The 21,957-nt window shown below is 42.6% G+C and overlaps 1 protein-coding gene across 3 annotated transcripts in view; it reads right to left on the bottom strand.

Moving 5' to 3' along the window:
- LOC119655920 overlaps window positions 1-21,957 on the bottom strand; it is a 256,712-nt gene that overhangs the window by 90,110 nt on the left and 144,645 nt on the right. For all 3 annotated transcript variants that reach the window (XM_038062087.1, XM_038062086.1, XM_038062088.1), the window contains 2 exons: window positions 7,779-7,998; window positions 7,362-7,555 (listed from right to left, as the gene is read on the bottom strand). In XM_038062087.1, the coding sequence (XP_037918015.1) occupies window positions 7,362-7,555; window positions 7,779-7,998 (414 nt within the window). The remainder of the gene's footprint in view (window positions 1-7,361; window positions 7,556-7,778; window positions 7,999-21,957) is intronic.

A 21,957-nucleotide genomic window follows, 5' to 3' on the forward strand; every position in this document is an offset into this window, starting at 1 on the left:
TATCTGAGATTTCCATTACAATTAGTAAGCTTAAGAGCCATATTATAGACAAATAATGAATCCAAACCGAACCGGTTCGCTTTTGTGTTAATTTTATGACGCTTGTTGATCAGCACCCATGTCAGCCCCTTAATATCACTCAAAAGCAACATATCAATAGCTAACCAAGTCATTCAGGGAAAATAAAATGAGTACATATGTAAATGGAAAAATCATTCAAAACCGATTTGATTTTTTCGCACCTTTTGAGTTGAGTTCTCCAAGACGATTGATAGAGATTTGAATGTATGCGCGGTAAAATAAACATTTCTGTTAACAGATCTGCCGACATTTTCCTTGACCTCGAAAATGCCTAACTAAAATGAATTTATTAATGAGAAATCCAAATAGAAATGAAAATGTGGAGATTGGATTATAAATATTTTTCTAAATATTCTAAAATTCTTCGGAATTCCGAATATTTTACAAAGAAAAGATCGCGAGAGTAAAGTTCAAACATTTGAATCTCGCAAACTATAATATTATTAACAACTTTACTGTGGAACAAAAGACATTCGAACAAATAATTAAAAATTGTAGAAAGTAATTCAGTAGCTTTGATATAGCTGTTTTTACGACCAGTTAAATGAGGGTCAAATGAAAACTACTCGCAAGGGCAAATCGAAACAATGTTTCCACTTACATATCAATGGAGACAAAATTTTATAAGGTCAAAAAGTTGCTCCAAAACGTTATCATAATGACTAACTACTGAGACGAACGTTACATACTAACACGTGGTGATAACAAGTGAAAAATTTACGATTCAGCAAAAAAAATTGTATTTTTTAAAGATGTTTTTGCGTCGCTTTAAATTGTATTTTTCTATTACCATCCAAATACTTATCGGTGGAAATCAAATCCCTGCGGTGGAGGTTTCAAAGTTCAGGTTGAAATAAAATAAAATATGAACCATAAACTGGCTGACAGAGGTGAATGTATCTGTTTTTCTTCGAACTTTAACAAAATTAATTGATAATGCCAATAAGATTAGCCGAAATTGATAATTTTTTCGTGTAAAAATCCACTTTATGTTGACTGGTTAGTAAGATAGGGTAAGTTTCCTGGAAAACTAGTTTCATATTGCCACTGAAAATAGTAATGTAATTACACTTACTGCTTGTTAATATAAATGCTCACATAGTGAATACATAAAAGAATATGTCCTACTGGACATAGCCATACTTTCTGGACCCTGGTACTCTTTAGTATAAATAGAGCTAGTCTGATGTACGCTGAGCAGTAAAGACAATAATAGTAATAGAAAGGAAGAAATGAGTGTGCCGCAACCAGATGGGTTCACGAAGGTGAAGTGACGCAAGGCTACCGATAACCCAACCGGCGATCTTCAGCCGGAAAGCGCTGACGACGGAGGGGAGACAGCGTCCGAGGTGACGCTCTCCAGTGACTGCGAGTCCGACTCGCAAGCGGGCTCTGACAGGACGGTCAAGAGCACTGTTTCGCTTGGCGAAATTCGCGATTGAATTGCTCGCGCAGGCAAAACAGGAAACTCATGAAGAAGCTCGAGGAAGCCCTCGAGAATAACCGCCACCTCACTGCAGTGATCGCGTCGCTCAAAGCGACGATCGCCTGAACCTTCGGGGCATCCAGCCCTCCTCCGGCGCCAACCGCACCAACTACACCAACCGAGATGATGGACACCACCATCTACGTGGAGCAGGCACCACCGGCGCTCACCCCGAGGCCTACCGCACTCTCAGCGAGATGAAGAAGCTGCATCCCGCCAGCGCAGCCAAACAGTCAAAACCAGCTGCTACATTCTCATCCAAGAAGGAGGTAAGTCGAAGAATACCTCCATTCGTGGTAGTCGAAAATTCGGTTGCCTTCGAAGCTATCAAAGAAACCATATCCCGTGTACTCCCTAACAACTACCTGATCAAGAAATCAGGTAGTTCCCATCAAATTATTACAAAAGCGCTGGAAGATTACACGACCGCGAAAAAAATCCTTGTGGAGAACAATAATAAGTACTTCACATACACCCTCCCTTCGGAGAAGACGACCAGCCTCATCGTCCGAGGCCTTGATACGACGTTCTCCCCTCAGGAGATCGTCGAAGAATTGAAGGCTCGGAGGGTCTCAAGCACCTTGAGCGCAAAACCCTTTACTACGACCTGGGCAAAAACAAACAGTGTCAACCTCGACTTGTGGTTAGTCACATTTTACGCTACCTTTAGCGAGGACCAGCTGCGCGAAGTTAAAGCCATACAGCACATGATTGTTCGCTTCGAACAAATAAAAAATAAACAAATCCTACAGTGCAAAAATTGCCAGCGCATCGAACACCCGACAACCAAATACTACCTCGCATACAGGTGCGTTAAGTGCGATCAGCTACACTGCCCTGGCGAATGCGCCAAAACAGTCGAGCAGACACCGAATTGCGTTAACTGCGGGTTCAACGACCACCCCGCCAACTACAGAAAGTGCCCACGCTTCGTCCAGGTGGTGACAAGGAGAAACGCACAAAAACGTGCGCTTCTCCCCACAACTGCCTCCCGCCCCGCTGGTCGTCCTATCACAAATCCAGCCTTCACACGTCCATCTGTGTTCTTCGCCGACGCCGAACCTCTTCCCGTGCACCCCACCGCGTGAACCAACTCACCACCATCTCCAATCCAGACTTCCTTGAGTTTGCCAGGAAATAGCAAGAATTCTTGCAAATGTCCAACTTAATGGTCGGTATTTTGGCATCCATTAGTGGACGTTAAGATAATCGTGTTGAACATTAACTCAATCATCGGCCGAGCCCGCAGACATGAGTTCGAGCTATTCCTCGGCGAGCACGAGCCCGATATAGTTCTACTATGTGAAACTAGGTTGAACTATAGATACAGACTGACCGACCACAAACCAATCCTCAAGGCCGCAGCACATGTGGCGGAACGGCCATCCTCATTCCACCTTCAAATCTATCGAAACCACTCTAATCTCCTTTGAATTCCAATCAACCTCGGTCTTCGTCGCTTCTGTTTACTGTCCCAACCAATCCCTCGACACTCACAACTTTCTCCGCATCAAGTCCCTCCGCGCGTCTCAACACCGGTTTCCCGGTAAACAATGGTCCCTGATTATCGGTGGAGATCTCATTGCCAGACACCCGTCCTGGTTCGATGCACGGTCAAACCAGAACGGGGACCAGCTCCACCTTTTCCTCACAACCTCAAATCCCACCATCAACCTATCTCATTTCAGCCCGGCCCTTCCAACCTACAACACTCAATCGCGCAAGAATCAGAGACAGGTCCATCCGCGAAAGAATCCTCACCCAATATCTCCACAACCGCCTCTCCAACACCGAACTGAACCCTGGTACATACAGGGAACTCAGGAAAACATGCCGTGTTTAGGCAAATCAGTCCAACAAAACGCGATCCTACCCCAAAGCATCCCACCCACAGAAAAAGTAAACGTCCTCGCTCACCACTTCCTCCATGCCCACAACTGCACCCTCGACTTCCGTGAACCAAGTTTCGACAACGAGTTAAGCGGAAAGGTCCCCCAACTCCTAACCCACCCTTGCTACCTCATTCTCCAACCCACACAAAATCCCTTCACCCCAAAGAATGAACACAAAGAATGAATTTTTATGTCATTCTGTAGGAATGTCCTTCAGAATCGCGGTCGGTGTCTTGTGTATTGGCAAAGCGCTTTCCTTTCATTGTCAAATGTAGTTGCCTGAAGAAGTAGAAGTCGCAAGGTGCCAAATCAGGAGAATTCGGTGAGCGATTGACGGTAAAAATGTGATACTTGGTCAAAAAATCAGTGATGAATGTCGAACGATGAGCCGGTGCAACTTGCTACCTTTATCAGTGGGTTATGAAAGAAAACGCCAATACGTGTTGGCAAACTAATGAAGAAGCTGGCAGCTATATGCATGACAGAAAATTGCTTCACCTTCAGGGGCCGCTTCTATAAAACAACCAAGGGAATAGCCATGGATAACCCACTTCTATCTCTGATAAGTGAGATATTTATGGCCAACTTCGAGACGAAAATGGCAACCACCAACATAATGCCTAGGGTGTGGATACGTTTTGGGGGCAATATACTTGCCATAGTTAAAGAAAGCGAAAAAGAGATAGTCCTACAAAATATAAGCCAACTACACACCAACAATATCTCTAGGAAAGATAGCTCGACACAGAGGACTACCATAAGCACATCGAACCACTCATTCCAACAAAAGGCGGCCGCATATTACTCAATGATACATCGCCTCCTAACAATATCCCTACAGACAACAGACCACACACTCTCACTAATTTTCATACAATCGGTCCAGCCGTTTCCGAATAAATCGTATGTGACAGACAGACATCACTCAATTCTAATAAGGTTTTGTTTCACACCTGAAAACAATCAAGCGTATCAAGGAATAGTTATACTACCTTGTACCATCATGAAAAAAGTAAAAGCGTTACAAGATTGAACCCGATGATAACGGAGCAGAAGTGTCTTCCATTCGTAAAACCAAGGGTGGCGGAGTCCTAGTCGAACTAGGCCCGAAGACAATAAATAAAGTTACGTTCTGTGAAGCAGTTAAGGGGCTTCTGGGAGAAAAAGCTTTGGTTTCCAGCCTGGAACGCACGTGTTCTTTGTAAATCCGAGACCTTGACTCTCACAGAAAAGAACGAGGTAGAAGAGGCCAACAAACGCGAATATTCGGAGGTAACCAATGTCCGGATTGGTATCACCTCTGCGAACTCCCGAGGCCAAAAATTCGCTGTGGTGGAAATGGCCGAGCAATTCTCGACGAAGCTTCTAAACAGCGGGAAAATAAGAATTGGTTGAGTAGTGTGTAGCATACGAATCCGGCCCGCCCCAACGAAATGTTACAGATCTTTGGATTATGGGCACACATCTGCAAACTGCGACTGCGTACCGCACTGTCTCTGAACCGACCGTGATAGTGATCGCGAGAATGATCTCCGTTGCCCTTCTTGTTAAGGAGCGTCAAGCCATATACAAGCGCAAGAGATATGAGCTAAGGGAGGTGGTTGCTCGCGAAGAACGGCAACGCACTCTACACGAGTGGCAACTCTCGTGGCAAAATGAAACTAGAGGCAGATGGTTTGCGCGGCTCATCGGCAACTATTTCCTTACCCAATTTTTAAGTGGGCATGGAAGTTTTCAGTCTTGCCTACACAAGATTGGAAAGGCACAATCTCCGGATTGTGTGTTTTGTAATGGAGTTGTGCACGACGCCCACGACAATTTTTTTTCTTGTGGAAGGTGGGATGAGGTTCATCAGCAGCTCTATTTAAACACAGGGGATCTCTCTCCAGACAACATTGTCGAAGACCCAAAAAAATGCTTATCGGTATTCTCAGGGGGGTTGCTCAATATATCTGCCGTCTGTTCAGCAAAATCGCCGCAGGTTACGTGGCAAACGGCCAATCGAATAGTCAATCGAGCGGAAAAGTACTTTTTGAAATAGAAATCGCTAATGAAAGAAGGAAGCTGTGTTGCTAGAACACCCAGCTTATTTTATCCTACGACGTCTGATACTTTACGATAGCTGCAAATCTAGGAAGAAACCATTGGATTTCTTTTCGCGCAAACTCAACAACAAAAGGCAAGCCCATTATAGCGCTTAGGACCTAGAATTACTAGCGATTTACAAGGCCGTAAAATTGGTTCGCCAAAAGGTTGAGTAAAGCCAATCATTTTTAGCTTTTCTACAGAAGGCGGACAAAGCATGCCCACGACACGGGCACGAGTTGGATTATATACACCAACACAGTTCACGTCAAATGTCCTAGCGAACGCCTTTTCTCGCACGATAGACAGAGGTGGTAAATTCGAGTCTCAGTTGTTTGATGCCTTAGCGAAGCTAGTAGGTAGGAAGCGAGTGAGAACGGCAGCTTACCACCCAGCGTCAAACAGAATGGTAGGGCACTGAAACAGTTTGCTCAGATCAGCTATAATATATGTTACGAAAATTACGAATGAGTAGATATTCCATCAACTGTGTTGTTCGGGCTACGAACCTCTTTTAAGGACGACATCAAAGCATCGGCCCCTGATTTTATGGCACAACTCTCCGGAATTTTTTCCGTAAAGCAAGCCAGAAATCGACCCTCTTCTTATTTGCAAGGAAGTTTCGATTGTATATGTATGTCGCTCTGAAGGATTTGAAAACTTGCACGCATGCTTCTAGCAGAGTCGACGCTACACGAATAAGCGTACGAAGGACCTTATGATGTCTTAAACACATACCCGACCCATTTTTCAAAGTAGACGTAAACGAAATTCCAACTGCAGTTTTGATAGAGCGAATAAAGCCAGTCTACTACGAAAATATTTGAAATAATTAAGACTTGATTTTTTCTATTCGCTAGTGTTATTTTGTTGGTCTTGCAAAGGCCGATATTTCAGGAACCACTTGTTCCCTTCATCAGTCCTAACAAAGAGGATTTGATTTTCGAAATATCGGTATTTGCAAGACCAATAAATAACACTAGTGAATATAAACAAAGCAAGTCTTAATTATTACAAATAATATAATCGCTAGAAATACCGTGGAATTACACTTGGATACGAAAATATGCCAGCGGAAGCGATGTAACCGAAACGACCATCCTTCAGGGTCACATTATCATCACAATTGGCAATGATAAACGTCGCAAGTTCAAACTTTGATTCAAACATGCTCGTCGTACAGACGTCCCACGAATATAAAGATATTTCTGTTGCTTTAGCCTTGGCTCCGTTCAGTAGCGATGTCACCATTTTTTTCTCGATTATAAGCGTGGTTCGGATGCAATGGAACGATTCTCCATCTAACATATCAAGCCATCGTTATTACGGTCGGTATTGTTGGTCCTCTCTCATCGATTTAAATGTTTAGGACAATCTTAGTGAATTTTCTTCCACAGGGGCTATATGACCATACCATCGATGACAATTTTCACACGATGGGTGGAACCCCTTATTGACCGACCATTTCGGAGGTGATTACAGGGTGTTACTCCACTGATCTCGAGGCGGCGTTCATGGTGTACCATAGTCAGCCAGCACTCAGAACTATCGGGGCCGACACTGCGGACGACATTGCGGTAAATTGCTTCTTACTTTCTTATACTTTCTTATCCACCACAATTTCGATGAATATCTGACAGTTTAGCAAAGTGGCGACGGTTTAGGCACAAAGGCCAAAAAATCATTAACCAGGATTCATTCAAGTTTTGGCGGATCGAATACTTTTCAGAAAGCGGAGACAGTATTGCCAGTATTAGTAATCCAGATATGAAATATAAATAGAAGGAAAAACGTAGAATGAATTCAATCAGACTTACCTTAAATCGTACGTTACTCGTATCCGAATTGGCTTGTGATTTATCTGATGGCGTATATCGACCGCCGCCAATATTATTAACCATACCACCTCCTCCACTGCTAAGACTATCTAAATTATTAGTAGTTGCTGGTACACCACCTTCAGCTAAACTTGAGTGCTTCTCATAGCACGAGGAACATATTTGCACCATACCTAAAATGAATTATTAAGTTTAACATGAATATGATAAAAGCAACATTGAATAAAGAGATCTTAACCCGACCAATTGGTATTAACTATGAATAATCATTATATTCTCATGAACAACTGTATATTTTCTGCATATGTTCATACTGGCTTATCAGTTTTCAAAGTGAAACCATCATGGAAGCATAGATAGATGTTAAATTGTTCGTTAATTTTTGTAAAAACTTACCCTGTGGACTTATTGGACTAACATTTGGAAATGGTTTTATTGATGTGATGAACGGGTAGTATGGTTCCCGCTCTGCATTCGCACAACAATACACTAAACGTAATTTTGATGATGGAGTGTCCGTACCGCACGTATAACAAACAAAAGTTGTTCGTTCTGTCACGGATGCCGGCCTCTTTCGTAACGAATAGCGTCGTTCACTAACCGGGGCTCCATTCGCCTGAAATTCAAAGCAAAAACCAACATTAAATGATTGTCTATCGAAATTTAATCTATTTAAATTTTTAATAAAGTACGGAAAATATATTTAAATAAAATATATTAAAAAAAAGATCTGGATTTAAATATCTATATCTGCACTTGAACAGAGCAAGAGACTTTTATATCAAATTTCTCGCCCCAATAAGAACCCACTGACTAATTTCTTGAACATCATATTCGCACGGAAAAAGTCAGTTGAAGGTAACCCAATGTATGGAACTGATTATAACTAGTTTTTAGAATAACAATTCCATGACGAGATACAACTGATTAGCGCACTCCAAACAAGATTAAGCTGGTTATATCAGAATACTTGAATAATTACAAATCGTACCGATTATTCATTTTATTTCTTTTTTATGGACAAAAAATGATTGCAACGAATCGTTTCGGCTTCTTAAGAGGTATCGTAACTGAAAAACAGGCACGACTGGCACTTCCGAAATTTTAAAATAACATAATATCGGCTCTAATTAGCGTAATCAAGACAATCTAGTTTATTTTTATGAAAACTGGATGAATGGAAAGACTAACAATATTTTTACAAACTTTTGCCTCTCCCTTTTGGATCATTTCTTGAACAATAAATGATCAACAGGAAATAATAGGAAAGATTTTTAGATATAGACAAATAGATATAGATATAAAATAGACTAAAAACTATTAGCCTATTTTTATACAAAAATCAAACAACAAGGACATATCTCTTTCATTTCGGTGAAAAAGTTTATTCAAAAGTTGAAAAACGTGACTGCTTGTGTAACGTATTTTGCAGTTATTGACGTATTGATAATAATTTATTTCTATAGTCGTTAGTTATAGCTATCGATTAAACTATTGATAGGAACATTTTTCAAGTTTACAAGTTTTCAAATTCAATTGGATTCCATAAGCAAAAAATAAAAATTCAGCTCATCAGGGTAGAAGTTTATCGCAGGCTTGTTTTTTGGCGAAAACTTTAAATTGATCGCCTTTTTAACTTGTTTATCTTTGCCAGTATCTTTTAAGGCAGAAAATAGATTTTTTGACCGATTTTCAGAAATAACTCTGCTTAAAAGCAAATTGAATTTCATAAATTCTCAGGGATATATAAATGAATGTTGAATTCGATTAGGTGGGTCTGCCTGCCTAGGCAATTTATTTGTTTGATAACCTTTCTGGACTAGGGGTTTCCAGCCTGGAAGCTGTTAAACTGGGTGTAGCGAGTACCCGACAGAGTACTCCTAACCCCCCCCTCCTTCAACGTTGGGGGATCCCTCAAAAGGGAAAACCGGGAAAACCGAGAAAAATTGCCGGAAACCGAATAAGGAGCGAAGGTCCACTGGTGTCCTGCTCAAGAGCCAGTATCAGAAGGCCGTGCATATTCTCAGAAAGATTCCCAAGAATAAGCAGGCCGGTACTAACGACGAGCGGGATGAAAGAGACCTCGCTAAATACCAGGCGATTGCTGAAGAATACAATATCAAATGCCTGGCAGACGAGTAGAAGGCGAAGCCCAGCAGAGTGGGCAAGAGCTCAGACACTAAGCAACATCTGAAGAAAAGTACGCAGCAACAGTCAGTCGACGGGCCACAAACTGCGAAACCCTTCAGCGACGTGGCTAGGGGCCTCTTACGTGTGGCGCTGGCGGATGGTAATTCCGCTAGCGGTAGGGTAGGTATCATTGGCCGCTCCGAGGAGCCCAATTAGCGCTTTGGTGCACCATTTGATGGCACAAACTCCTAAGACCGTGACTGTTGTTGTTGGGGGGGGGGAAGCAGAGTCCAGCCGGCTCGGATCTTCAGAGCCAGCCCGTAGCATTCACGAAGGAAAGCAGCTCTCCGACCCTGCAGCTAGAAATCTCTCTGAGGTCCCCAAAGAATGGTTTACCCAGTGTCCGTAGCCTGACTCTAGGGAGAGCTGGGCATGCGAGTTGTAGGGTAAGCGGAGCCTAGCGGCATGGTCCCCTATTTGCCAGTGCCCCGTGCAGACCGCCGTAATCTTGAATGCATTTGCACGCGTCTGGTACAGGAGCTCTCGTGATCGGGCTACGTTATAAGCGGGCCAAATTCTCCTTGACTTGGCACAGCTTGTAAGCCTTCGCCATCTCAGGCCCGCAGCTGCTAGGTAGTGCGAGTAGATTCGCCCTCCAACAGCCGCCAGCGGAACACCGACTGTATTCGCCGAGGGACTGCCAAGAGCAGAGCCTTGCCTGGCCAATCCGTCAGCCCGCTCATTCCCCTCTATGTTCCTATGCCCGGGAACCCAGAGGAGAGTGACCTTGAGCGCGCCGCTGTCGGTCAAAATGGCTATGTTACGCTTGGGGCTCGAATCACGCTCCAGCCATCAACAGACTTCCAATATCGCCAGTACTTCCGCCTGGAATACACTGGCGAAGTCTGGGAGACCATACGACTTGGATACACCGTGTGTATTCGAGAAAACTCCCGCGCCGACTCCATTGGCCGTCTTTGATCCGTCCGTCTTACAACACGCCGCCGGTCTTCCACTTTGCCCTGATTGGAAGGTCCACAGCAAAGTTTCTCGTGAAGTTCAGTTTGCGTGTGACATAGTCCGTGGGGGATGCCCAGATTTCTCGAGGTATTTCATCCAGGATGTTGCTGTGGCCGTAGGACTTCGCTGCCCAGCATCCGGACTCACGTAGTCTGACGGCACTGCACGCTGCAACATATTTGATGTGGAGGTCTAGGGGAGGAGATGCAGGAGTGCATTGAGAGCATCTGCCGGGCAGGACTGCAGAGCCCCCGTAGCACCTGCACACGCGGTTCTTTGAATCCTATTAAGCTTCGTTCTATTGTATTTCTTCTTTAAAGCCTGCCACTGAGGAAAGAACTAATCTTTGTTCATTTAGCCGTGGTAGATGGAATTCAGGTATCCTTGGCTTGGTGGTGAATAGCATCAGTTGCGTTTTGATTGGGTTTATGCTGAGTCCGCATCTAGCGGCCCACAGGCATACCTTTCGCAACGCTCCTTCCATGATGTCGCTCATAATGGACAGAAACATCCCTGATACTAATATCACCAAGTCGTCGGCATACGCCACCACCTTGCTGTCCAATGTACGTAAAATTTTGTCCATTACTATTAACCAGAGCACCGGTGAGATGGCACCACCCTGGGGCGTGCCTCTGTTCACAGCTCTGATCAAGTGGTTGCCCTCCAGATCGGACTGGATTATCCTGGTATTCAGCATGGATATAATCCAATGTGTGAGATACCCCTCCAATCCAATACCTTCTCGGTTCGTGCGTCAATGTCATCCCTTACGACGAGATTCCCAGGAGACCGGTCGCTCACATCTGGTTGCCGAAGATCCGCATGGATAAGGACAAGCTCGTCCAATCCCTGTGCCTTCAAAACCTCATGATTCCCATGGACGACTGGGTTGTTATCAAGGAGGAGGAACCCCATACAAACAGCCAACCTTTTCTACTCCGCAAAAACGAAGAATGTCTGGAGGCACTGGAAAAGGTCGACTATAAAATGTGGTTCGGAGTCAGGAGCGCAAAGGTAAAAGTGTTCCGCTCTGCAAAACAGGACGACGACTTACATCCAATCGAGGCCATCAACGAGCTGTTGGAGGAGATGAGGATCGTTGGTCCAGCGTGGACTGACGAACCTCCCACGCAAGCAGATCATGCTGAGGGCAACGCAGGTAAATCTACAGTACTCGAATTGCACCTCGGCTAAGCTGCTCTTCAGGACTTGTTCCACTCCTGACTTGTTAGCACTGATGAAGCGAACAAGTGGTTCCCGAAATATCGGTATTTGCAAAATATAAGTCAGGACTTGTTAGCACTGATGAAGAGAACAAGTGGTTCACGAAATATCGGTTTTTGCAAAATATAGACCAAGACTAGCGAATAGGAAAAACAAGTTTTATTATTTCAAATATTTGGAGGTTTTCACATTTATTGCATAGATCGTGAACTCAGCTATCCCAGGATACCCTGCGAAAATTTCAAAGCTTAATTCGTATTCGAAATAATTGCCTTATTTCATAAAAAATAAAGCACACGACAAACAGCGGTCATTGTGGGCTTTAGTCAGTCCTATGTAGCTGACTTTTTAAAAAAAATCCGGGCCACTGGGTCTACTGTCCGGAAACAGGGTTCTGGAAGGCCGAGAAACACTACATCAGTCGAGGACAGACTGATGCGGAGATTCTGCCCGCGATTCAAAAGTTCATCGGTCATTAAAAAAGAGCTCAAAGACGCCGTTTTGACAGAAATTGATGCACCAACGGTTCGTAGGAGGCTCAGAGAGCGCAGATTTCAAGGTCGACGTCCCACAAAAAAAGGGCTTTTTTAATTTATGGACAAAAGAGCAAAGAGCACGAAAATTGGACACTGGAATAGTGGCAAACTGTAATATTCTCCGATGAATCCTAATTTAATATTTTTGGGTCGGATGGGATCTACCACATATGGAGAAGATTAGGTGAGCGACTCAGTGGCGAGTATATCCGGACCACAATACGCCAGTCGAGGAGCAGGATGATCCCGAGTTGCTTTTCGTTTTATCATCTGAAAGGACTTTCATTGATTGATGGAAGAGTCAATAGTGCAGCATCGAAAAAAATCTTGGAGGAGCATCTGGTACCTTGCATTGAAGAGCAGGATCAGTATTCAAGTGAGGTCATCTTTCACGACGATTCTGCGCCTTGTCCCATATTGTTAGTAATAATTTGTTTTTCTCTTCTCTAGCTGTTTTGTAAGAAATGTTGAAGGTTTTCCGATTATTTGACCTTTTTTGCTTTGGAGGTGCGCAGCTTTCTGGCGGAAAACTCAGTAAGCCAGCTGAATTGGACCGGGAACAGCCCGGATTTAAACCCCATTGAAAACTTGTGGACACTAATGAAGAAAAAGGTAGCTGAACCGAAGTCGAAAGGCCAACAAGAGCTGGTTTTATTCCTCTTAAGGACGTGGAATGACGAAATTGACCTGCAGATTCTGCAGAATCTTATTTCATCAATGCCATCGAGGTTTAGAGCCGTAATTAAGGCAAAAGGAGATGCTGAATATGAACCAACAATATAAGTTTCCCCATTTAAGAAGCAAGTGCGCAAGTCTGTCAAGGCAAATTATTTATCTGCTGACCTCATTTTTGAGGTTTATGATCTATCTTTTTATTCGATTATCTATTACTATCATGGAATACCAACTCCTTATAAATGCCGCGGAAATATGGGCTGATGTCCGAAGCAAGGGGTCTATCGGACCTTGCGGGTATTATCCTCATACCGCACTGTCTAAGAGCCGGCTGTCAAAGAGGTTATGGAAGTGATCCCGTCGCCCGTCGGAAAATTGACTGTGCAGTTCATCGGAAACTTAAAGCCGTGGCTGATCCGAAAACATGGTGATTTTGGGATTGTCAGTCTTGTCTAAACAAGATTGGAAAAGTACGATCGCCTGGCTGTGTGTTACCTTTTTTTCTTATGGAAGGTAGTATGAATTTCGTCAGCAACTTCGTGCAGACACAGGAAACATTGCTAGAGAAATGCTGAGGAGTAATGACAGACTAAGCTGTATTACGTACTACATTCGAGTCCTGCTTGCGAAGAAGATTAAGCTCGACCGGTGGAACAGGCATGAATTTTTTTTAATTAACTTTCGTCTCTCCCCTCTCATTGATGGAATGAATTCCTTGACTTGAAGAATCCGTAAGACAAGAGCGCGCGAGGGCTAACCCCAAGTAATTCGTCTAACAATTTCAGGTTAATTTTCAGATAAGGGAAAGTGTTTATTTGGCAGTTCAACGACTTACAGATGCAGGAGCCCAATACTCAGTGTATGAACGCCTGCACCCACCCCAACCAAAAAAAATCCGCTTCAAACTCCAGCGTCATTACTCAATAGTTGTGAAAGTGAGGAATTGTTAAGTGCATCTGCTCGTATACGTGATTTTAATTTTTCAAACATTTAAAAGTAGAATCTAATTGGCATGAACCAGTTTATTTTAAATTTTGCACTAAAACTCGATTCTGTGATTCACGGATCTTTTAAATTTTAGAAATAGTTTCGTCACGACACTCTAAAAAACAGTTTTTCGCCAATGACATGAATGGTTCAGAAGTAGTCGTAATTTTGTCAATTATGATGAATGCAGTAGCAGACTATCGCCAAAAACATCGATAAACTGAGGGAAATGTTGATAAGTGATCACAAATCAACAGGAAGATAGTGGAGCACTTGGACAGGCCTTATGGATTTTTTAAAAGATATTTTAGTTAATGTTTTAGGTTTCCGCTGTTTGATCATCATCATCAACGGTGCAACAACCGGTATCGATCTTGGCCTGCTTTTGTAAAGAACTTCAGACATCCCGGGTTTGCCGTGGCCCACCAATTCGACCGTTATTAGTGACTATTGTGCTTTCGAGGACAAAAGCAAGGTTCTAAGACTGATAGGTCAACGCACTCTCTCTATTTGGATGGATGGGCAGAATATTGAAAGCAGTGATTGATTTGTGTCTCTGGGAAGTGTGGTTTCTGCCAGTAGTCTTAGAACCGAACTGGGTGTCGTTCGACCCATTAACAGTGCAATCTCAAAATGCAGTTATCTTAGTACCAAGGTACCAAGATCAAGTTAATAATGTTCTGTACTAATGTTCTTTCTGTGTTCCTATATGAGAGTACCACTTGGAAAGTAACCTCCAATGTTACTCAAAAGCTCCAAATGTTCGACAACACTTATCTGTGACATGTCTCGGGGCACGCTGACCTGATATAATTTATAAAGAAGAACTTCGTCATTCTGCAGGCCAGTTACCCGTGGACGAGTTGATCAGGTTGTGGAAGTGGCAAGGAGTAGGTCATGTATTAAGGATGGACGACAATTCCATTGTTGACTACGCCATGGAATAGACCCCACTCTCCTAAGTGGGTAGTCCTAGGAGAACACAGCAAAGAAGATCGAGCGAAGAGTTCTCGGGAAGTCCCGGAAGAAGTTGAAGCGTATTTCAGTGGACCATCTATGGAGTATAGAGAACATAGCTGAGTTAATTCATATTGACTTACCGAAATCTCCGCCGAAATGTGTAGTACGGCACCCGTGTTGAAGTGCAACACCACGTTTGAGGTCCGAAGGTCTCTAGTTCCTTGAACGTAACCACAACCCCCCTGAAGCTCCCACTCCGACATAAGGATTCTCCTGAAGCATGTGAATTCAGGAACTGTCCCCTCATGGTACTAGTATACCCCCGATAAGGTCTCATAACCGAAGCTATTTCAGATGGGTCCCCGTGCAGACTCGTGTCTGATTGCCCTGATAGGCTTTGGAGCCTACTGCATCACGACCAGCAAACTAAAGTGAATACAATGTTTCCCGGTGTCAACACAAAGACGTTTTCTTTGGCTACTTGGTTTTGGTTTGGCCGACACGGTTGCTGCCCCGTCTTCCTCACCGCCACCTCTGAGCACCGGGTATGATTGACATTGCGAACGTCGAATATATTTGTTTCATTAATAAAATTAACTGCAGCGTCGTATCCCAGCTATTACTATCAGTTTACTGAAAGCGCCGGGAATGAAAGTGGTGAAAACCTATTCGGGGAAGGATCCAAAAATCATCGTGTTTTTGTTATGATAAATTTGTTCATCTTCTTCTTTTTCTTCAGCCTTTGTCCCGTTCACAAGCGGGGTCGGCCCGTCGTGATCGGCTTCGCCATTTGGCTCTATCGAATGCCTGGTCTGGGTGCAATCTCGAGGCTTTCAAATCCCCATCCAGTGCCATCTGCGAAGCTGCTTTGACCGACTCCACACCAACAACACTTCATTTTTAGATTCTTCTTCATTCTTGAAAATAGGGATAAGTTGCGCGGAGCGAATGCGACAGGTGAGGAGTGACAAACTACCCCTGCGAAGCCAAATAAATAGCGTCTCACTCGTAACGCCGTTTATGTGCAGACGTTATGAGGTGAAGAAACCAGTCTCCTGACTGCTAAAACTCAGGTCGCTTCCTCCGCATATCTATTCCGCATATGTCTAAAAACTCTCAAATAAAAGTACTGATTGATAGCCTGGCCAGGAGGAGCAAATTCCACGAGCATCAAAAATGAGAATAAACATTCGTCCTCATTAGCTTGTTTTTTTAAGGTTTTGTGTAAACACAAAACCTTAATAAAATCGGTTTACTGTCTGTCTGTCCGTCTGTCTGTCTGTCTGTCTATCTGTCTGTCTGTCCGTCACACGCATTTTTCTCGGAGACGGTTATAGCGATTGAGACCAAATTTGGTAGAAAGGTGGGAACTGTGAACGCTCACCCATACAGTGAATTACATCCTTTTACGCCGAATTTAAGGAGGGGTCCCCATAAATGCAAAAGGGAGGTGTAAAATTTTTTTTTCATCAAATATAGTCATGTGGGATATCAAATTAAAGGTCTCGATTAGTACTTTTCAAAGCCGATCTTAGTTTTGATATTCGTTGGAAGGGTGGGGAGCGCGAGGGGTTGAAAGTGATCACTTCTTTAAGGGGCCATTCTCAGAAACTACCAAACCGAAAAATCTGAAAAAAATCAGGAGGCTCCCACTATATGGTGCCTGGGTTGCGAAATACCTTCCATGCCGATACCTGTTTAAATAAAGTTAATAATAGTATATTACTACAATTTTTAGTAACCTCCCTTAAGTTCACTCTAGAATCACAACCCTTAAGTTCATCCTAGTACCATGAAATTGTGCAGTGATATAGACTATAACATAGAGCATGATCTTACTAAGTTTGGTGGAAATCGCACTATTACTAACAAAATTATAATACCTCAAATTTGTTGTTTCTTTGAAAATTGAAGACTGTGAATGTCAATATCACCCGAAAGTGGATACTCTCACATAATATATGGATATATTACGTGCTACGTACTAAGAAATACACAAAACCTTTCGTACCTGAAGCGTCCAGCTTCCGGTTTCCCGACTTGATGGAGTTTCACTGAGTTGAAACTACCCATAACACCAATGGTGACCGACTGCAATGACTTTGGGAAGGAAGTCTGGATCACTTTGAATGCTTTTTTCTCAAGTCCTGAATCAAAGTTAATCAATTGTTTTTCTGACCCTGATTGAGAAGGTACGAATTTTGCGACAATATGTAGCATTTGCAAACCCTCAGTCAAAATCCGCTGACACGAGCTCCCTCTGACACCAGTTTCTTTTGCAATTCCGCCGATCATGATTTTTGTAGGAGTTTTTTCAACGTTTCATCGTGTTGAGATAATGGATGGAGCCTAGAATGAGCATGGTCTCCAATAATCATCTCGGCTCGTTTAAAGGATGTGTGCGGCTTGTAGCACCCTTTTTGAAAACCTTTTGAAGCTTCGGAACTATTGGGTCTCATCCAAAATATAATGCACTTTTTGGTATTCTTTTCGATTCTGACAGTTTCTCAATTTTAGGAATGTTTTACCAAGAAATTAACTAACTGGTAATGTTCTGCAGCAAAAATTGGATATGGAAGCAATTAAGTTGATCAAAGGTTATCTTCTTCCAAAATTTGTCAAATTATTTGATTATCTTTTATTTTAAAAAATTTCTACATTCACACTTAATCAGAATCGTTCTTCACATATTACTGATAACACATATTTGAAGAAATGTTATCAGGGAAGACCATAATCATTGGTGACATTATATCATAATTCTGAAAATAAAACTGGGTTAAGGTTGCTAAAAAATGATGCGTACATTGATCTACGTGATTTTTGGGTGATTTGAAATTTGATTTTAAGTTTCAATTAAACTTTTTAGTTTTTCGACGATTCCTGTAGATATTTGACAATCTTTCTAACATTTTTATGTGTTAAAATGAGGAGTCCAACAATATGGATCCCAAGCCCCTTGAAAAAGGGAAGGACAAGAGTATCAATTTAAGTATGAAGAACATAAGGGATGGGAGGTATTGGCGACTAGGGAAGAATCACGAGTTGTATAATGTAAGAGTAAGTATATTTGATTAAGATACTCCTGTGACTTTCGCGGAGATGTAAATAAGGCGATTTGAGCAGAAAGAAGCTGTGAAAATGGAATTCGAAAAAGCGCCGAGACGACCTGTCAATTATGACATAAGGCACCCCAGAAACTGAAAAACAGCAGAGTGAGACTGTTATGAGGTGATTCAAAAAGTAACCAATTGGAATGTGCCCCTTGTCCTGAGGTCTTAAAATTACGAGTGAACATAATTCGAGCTACTCCCCTTATCTCTATTGGTGGCAGGTCCCGCGACAGACCGAACAGGAAAACACGCTGAATGTCATTATCGAGGACCAGATCAGAGAGAAATCAGGGCTTTCTCTAATTATTCTTTTGAGATTAGATTGTTTATCACATCAACACATGAACAATTCTGAATACGGAAGTCCCGCAAAAGTTGGGTACGAAACGTCATTGTGACGAACCTAATTATAAAGCAAAATAACTATATAATGACGTAATAAAAACTCAAAAATCGTGTCTTTAAATAATAAAAATATAAAAATCTAAGAAAATCACCATTGTAATTTCAGGCGTTCATAAAACGAATCACGTCGGACTACAAGTACGAGTATCCTATCTTTGGACAATTTCGTTTATAACAATAGTTGTACAAAAAGTGTGTCATAATATAATAAAATTTTAATTGTATCATATTACATACATTCAGATTTATGTCAGAAAGGGAAACACAAGAAAATGCTTTATGAAGATTGTTAATTTTATTGTCAACATTATTGCTCTCTAAATTTTCCATGCTTCAGACCCAATTCTTTGTGGCCTCCTTTGACTTCACGCATCCCCATCATAATCTTTATTCGTAATCGCTTTATGGCAGATTATAAGATTTATTTTTGTTTTGACGTTATTCTTTTCTTTCTTTTGCCTCGCAGCAAGTTCAAGAAATGGGTGTGTATTATTTGCTGATAATCTTGACTTCCCCAATATTGTTTTTATGCATGTGCTTGGTACGGTCGGCTACGTCGTTTTATTCATGATCAACAATTTATCCCCGAGAGAAACTAAGTGAAAAATATTAACTGAAAAAACAAAATTATGCGAAATGAAAAGTCAATAATAGCCAAGTCTTATTTAAATGCGATAATGAATACTGAACACAACGGAAGGAGAATATACGTAATTTCAGTAGATGTGATTCAAGATCTAAACCGGTTCACAGTGGCCTTCAATAAAATAATATTTAGGCGAAAATTGATTAAGTGACTTGAGTCTGTTCAAAAGGAAATTAGGTAAACGTTTTGTCAAAATAAAGATTTCAAAAATATTTTTGGATGTTGGATAGAAGCCAGAATTTTTGTAGGGCTGGTGAACATTTAATGTAACCACAGGTTATTTCCATTAAGACCCTTTTAAAAAATTAATATTGGATTCAAAATCATCAAATTGCATTATCATCAATGGCATGACAATCGATGTCCTGTCTAGGTTCTCAGCAATTGAAAGTTTCAGATAACCCGGTCTTGGGCCAAGAACGTCCAGACTTCTGTCACGATTGATCGTAAGGCCTTCATCGCCTTTGACTAAGTTTCCCTCATTTACTCAGATCAAAGGACCCGCCCACTGCAGCGATCAAGGATCAGCATGACTGACGGCAACCTCAAGGCGAAATACTCTACAGGAGCGCCAATAGTTCAGGGTCGCTAACTTGAGGATGGGTCCCATAGAAGCAACCCTTCAGTCAATTTCAACAATAGAATGAATCATTTTTAATTCGTCCGTTGGGTTTCGATCACTATTTCATGCCCGAGCAAAATATCTGAGTATGGAGTAAGGAACAGCGGTAAAGTGGGGACCACGGGGGCTGAAATCATAGATATCAATCAGAAGAGTTTTGATAACTATCCTTTCTATCGATGAAATGATTCTCACAATTGGATAGACATTTCTCATTGGTCAGGGCCAGATAAAAGCAGCAGGATCACTCTCAAGACCATTCGACATCAACAACGGGCTACGACAAGGGGATGCCCTATTATGCGTCTTCTTTAACCTGACCCTGGAAAAAGCGGTCCGTGATGCTGAGGTAAATGCTAGGGGTCCGATCCTCTTTGAGTCCACTTACTACTGGCCTATGCTGACGATATCGATAACATGGAAAGAACGCCCCGAGACGTACAAATTGCCTTCATTCGGATCGAGCAGGCCGCGCGAAATCTTAGGCTGCACATTACTGAAGGCAAGACAAAATAATGGGTTGGCGAAAAAGAAATGTCGTATTTGTGATCGAAATTTGACGCTTTATTTAACATACTTAGAATTATCCATTTAGAAGGCAACTTCATTATCCCCCCCTCCCTATTTGCAAAAAACTCAGGCAGCCAGTTTTCGTAAGCCTCTTTTGAGGCCAACTTAGTAGAGATGGAAGAGATGGTAATCACTTGGTGCCAAGTCCGGACTATACGGTGGGTGCGGTAGGACATCCCATCCGAGCTCCCGTAGCTTCTGGCGGGCCATCAAAGATGGGTGAGGCCGATCGTTGTCCTGGTCGAACACAACACCATTCCTATTGACCAATTCTGGCCGCTTCTGATCAATGGTCTGCTTCAAACGGTCGAGTTGCTCACAGTAGAGGACCGAATTGAGGGTCTGGCCATAGTTGAGCGGCTCATAGTGGATGATTCCCTTCCAATCCCACCAAACACCCAGCAAAACCTTCCTGGGTTTGGCGATGGTTTGGGCCGGCGCGCCGCGCACGATCTTTTTCGCTTGAGGCTGTCGTACGTGATTCACTTTTCATCACCAGTCACCATGCGCTTCAAAAATGGGTCGAATTCGTTTCGTTTCAGCAGTGCATCGCAGGTGTTGATTCGGTCCAATAGATTTTTTTTACGTCAACTCGTGTGGCACCCAAACATCAAGTTTTTTTTGGAATCCAATCTTTTACAAGTGGTTCCAAACGGTTTTATGATCTATACTCAATTCCTGGCCAATCGAGAGAATGCTCACATGCCGGTCTACTTGGCTGATTTCGACGATTTTGTCGGTTTCTACGACAATTGGCCTACCAGTACGGGGTGTATCTTCGACATCCACTACACCAGAACGAAATCAATCGAACCAACGCTGTGTTGTGCGAATTATTACAGTATCGGGCCCATAAACTTCACAAATTTTTTCGGCCGTCTTCGTTGCGTTTTTACCTCTCAGGTAGTAAAAACGTAAAATATGACGAATTTCTTGCTTGGTGGACTCCATCTTTGACGCGCTATAATTTGAGACTGAAACGTACGATTAACACTGTCAAGACACTTATAGCACAGATAGTCGTCTTCAAATCGCCGTATGGTATGACCCGATGCGATAAATACAACACAAGATATGTTTAAGTGTCGCCATCTATTGCCAAAATACGACATTTCTTTATCCCCAACCCAATATATGGTGGCAACGTCAGCACCAAAAACCAACCAACCGGCAACATCAAACCACACTGGTCAAACGGGAAGAATAAAGATAGGAGAATACAACTTTGAGACCGTTGATAATTTCTCCTATTTAGGGTCGAAAATCACAATCGATAACAGCAGCGATGATGAAATCCGCGCACGGCTTACAAAAACTGTTCCTCTCGAAACGTCTCACCATAGGGTCAAAACTCTTACTGTACAAGACAATGATCTTGCCAGTCCTTATGTATTCCTCGAAAACTTGGGTTCTTAGCAAAAAAAATTGCGAACTCTTGGCCGCGTTTGAGAGAAGAATCCTCCGAAGAATTTTTGATCCCCCTACTTGAGGATGGACGATTCCGTAGCCTACATAACGACCAAATCTATGAGCAATACCATGACCGTCCGGTTGTGGATAAAATCCGGCTCAATAGGTTACGGTGGGTGGGTCACTTAATCCGTATGGATGAGGATGATCCAACCCGGTAAGTATATAAGGGCAATATCTATGGTAGAAAAAGAAGACGAGGCAGACCCTGCCT

Source organism: Hermetia illucens, chromosome 4, assembly GCF_905115235.1.
Source record: "Hermetia illucens chromosome 4, iHerIll2.2.curated.20191125, whole genome shotgun sequence".
NCBI classification, from domain to species: domain Eukaryota; kingdom Metazoa; phylum Arthropoda; class Insecta; order Diptera; family Stratiomyidae; genus Hermetia; species Hermetia illucens.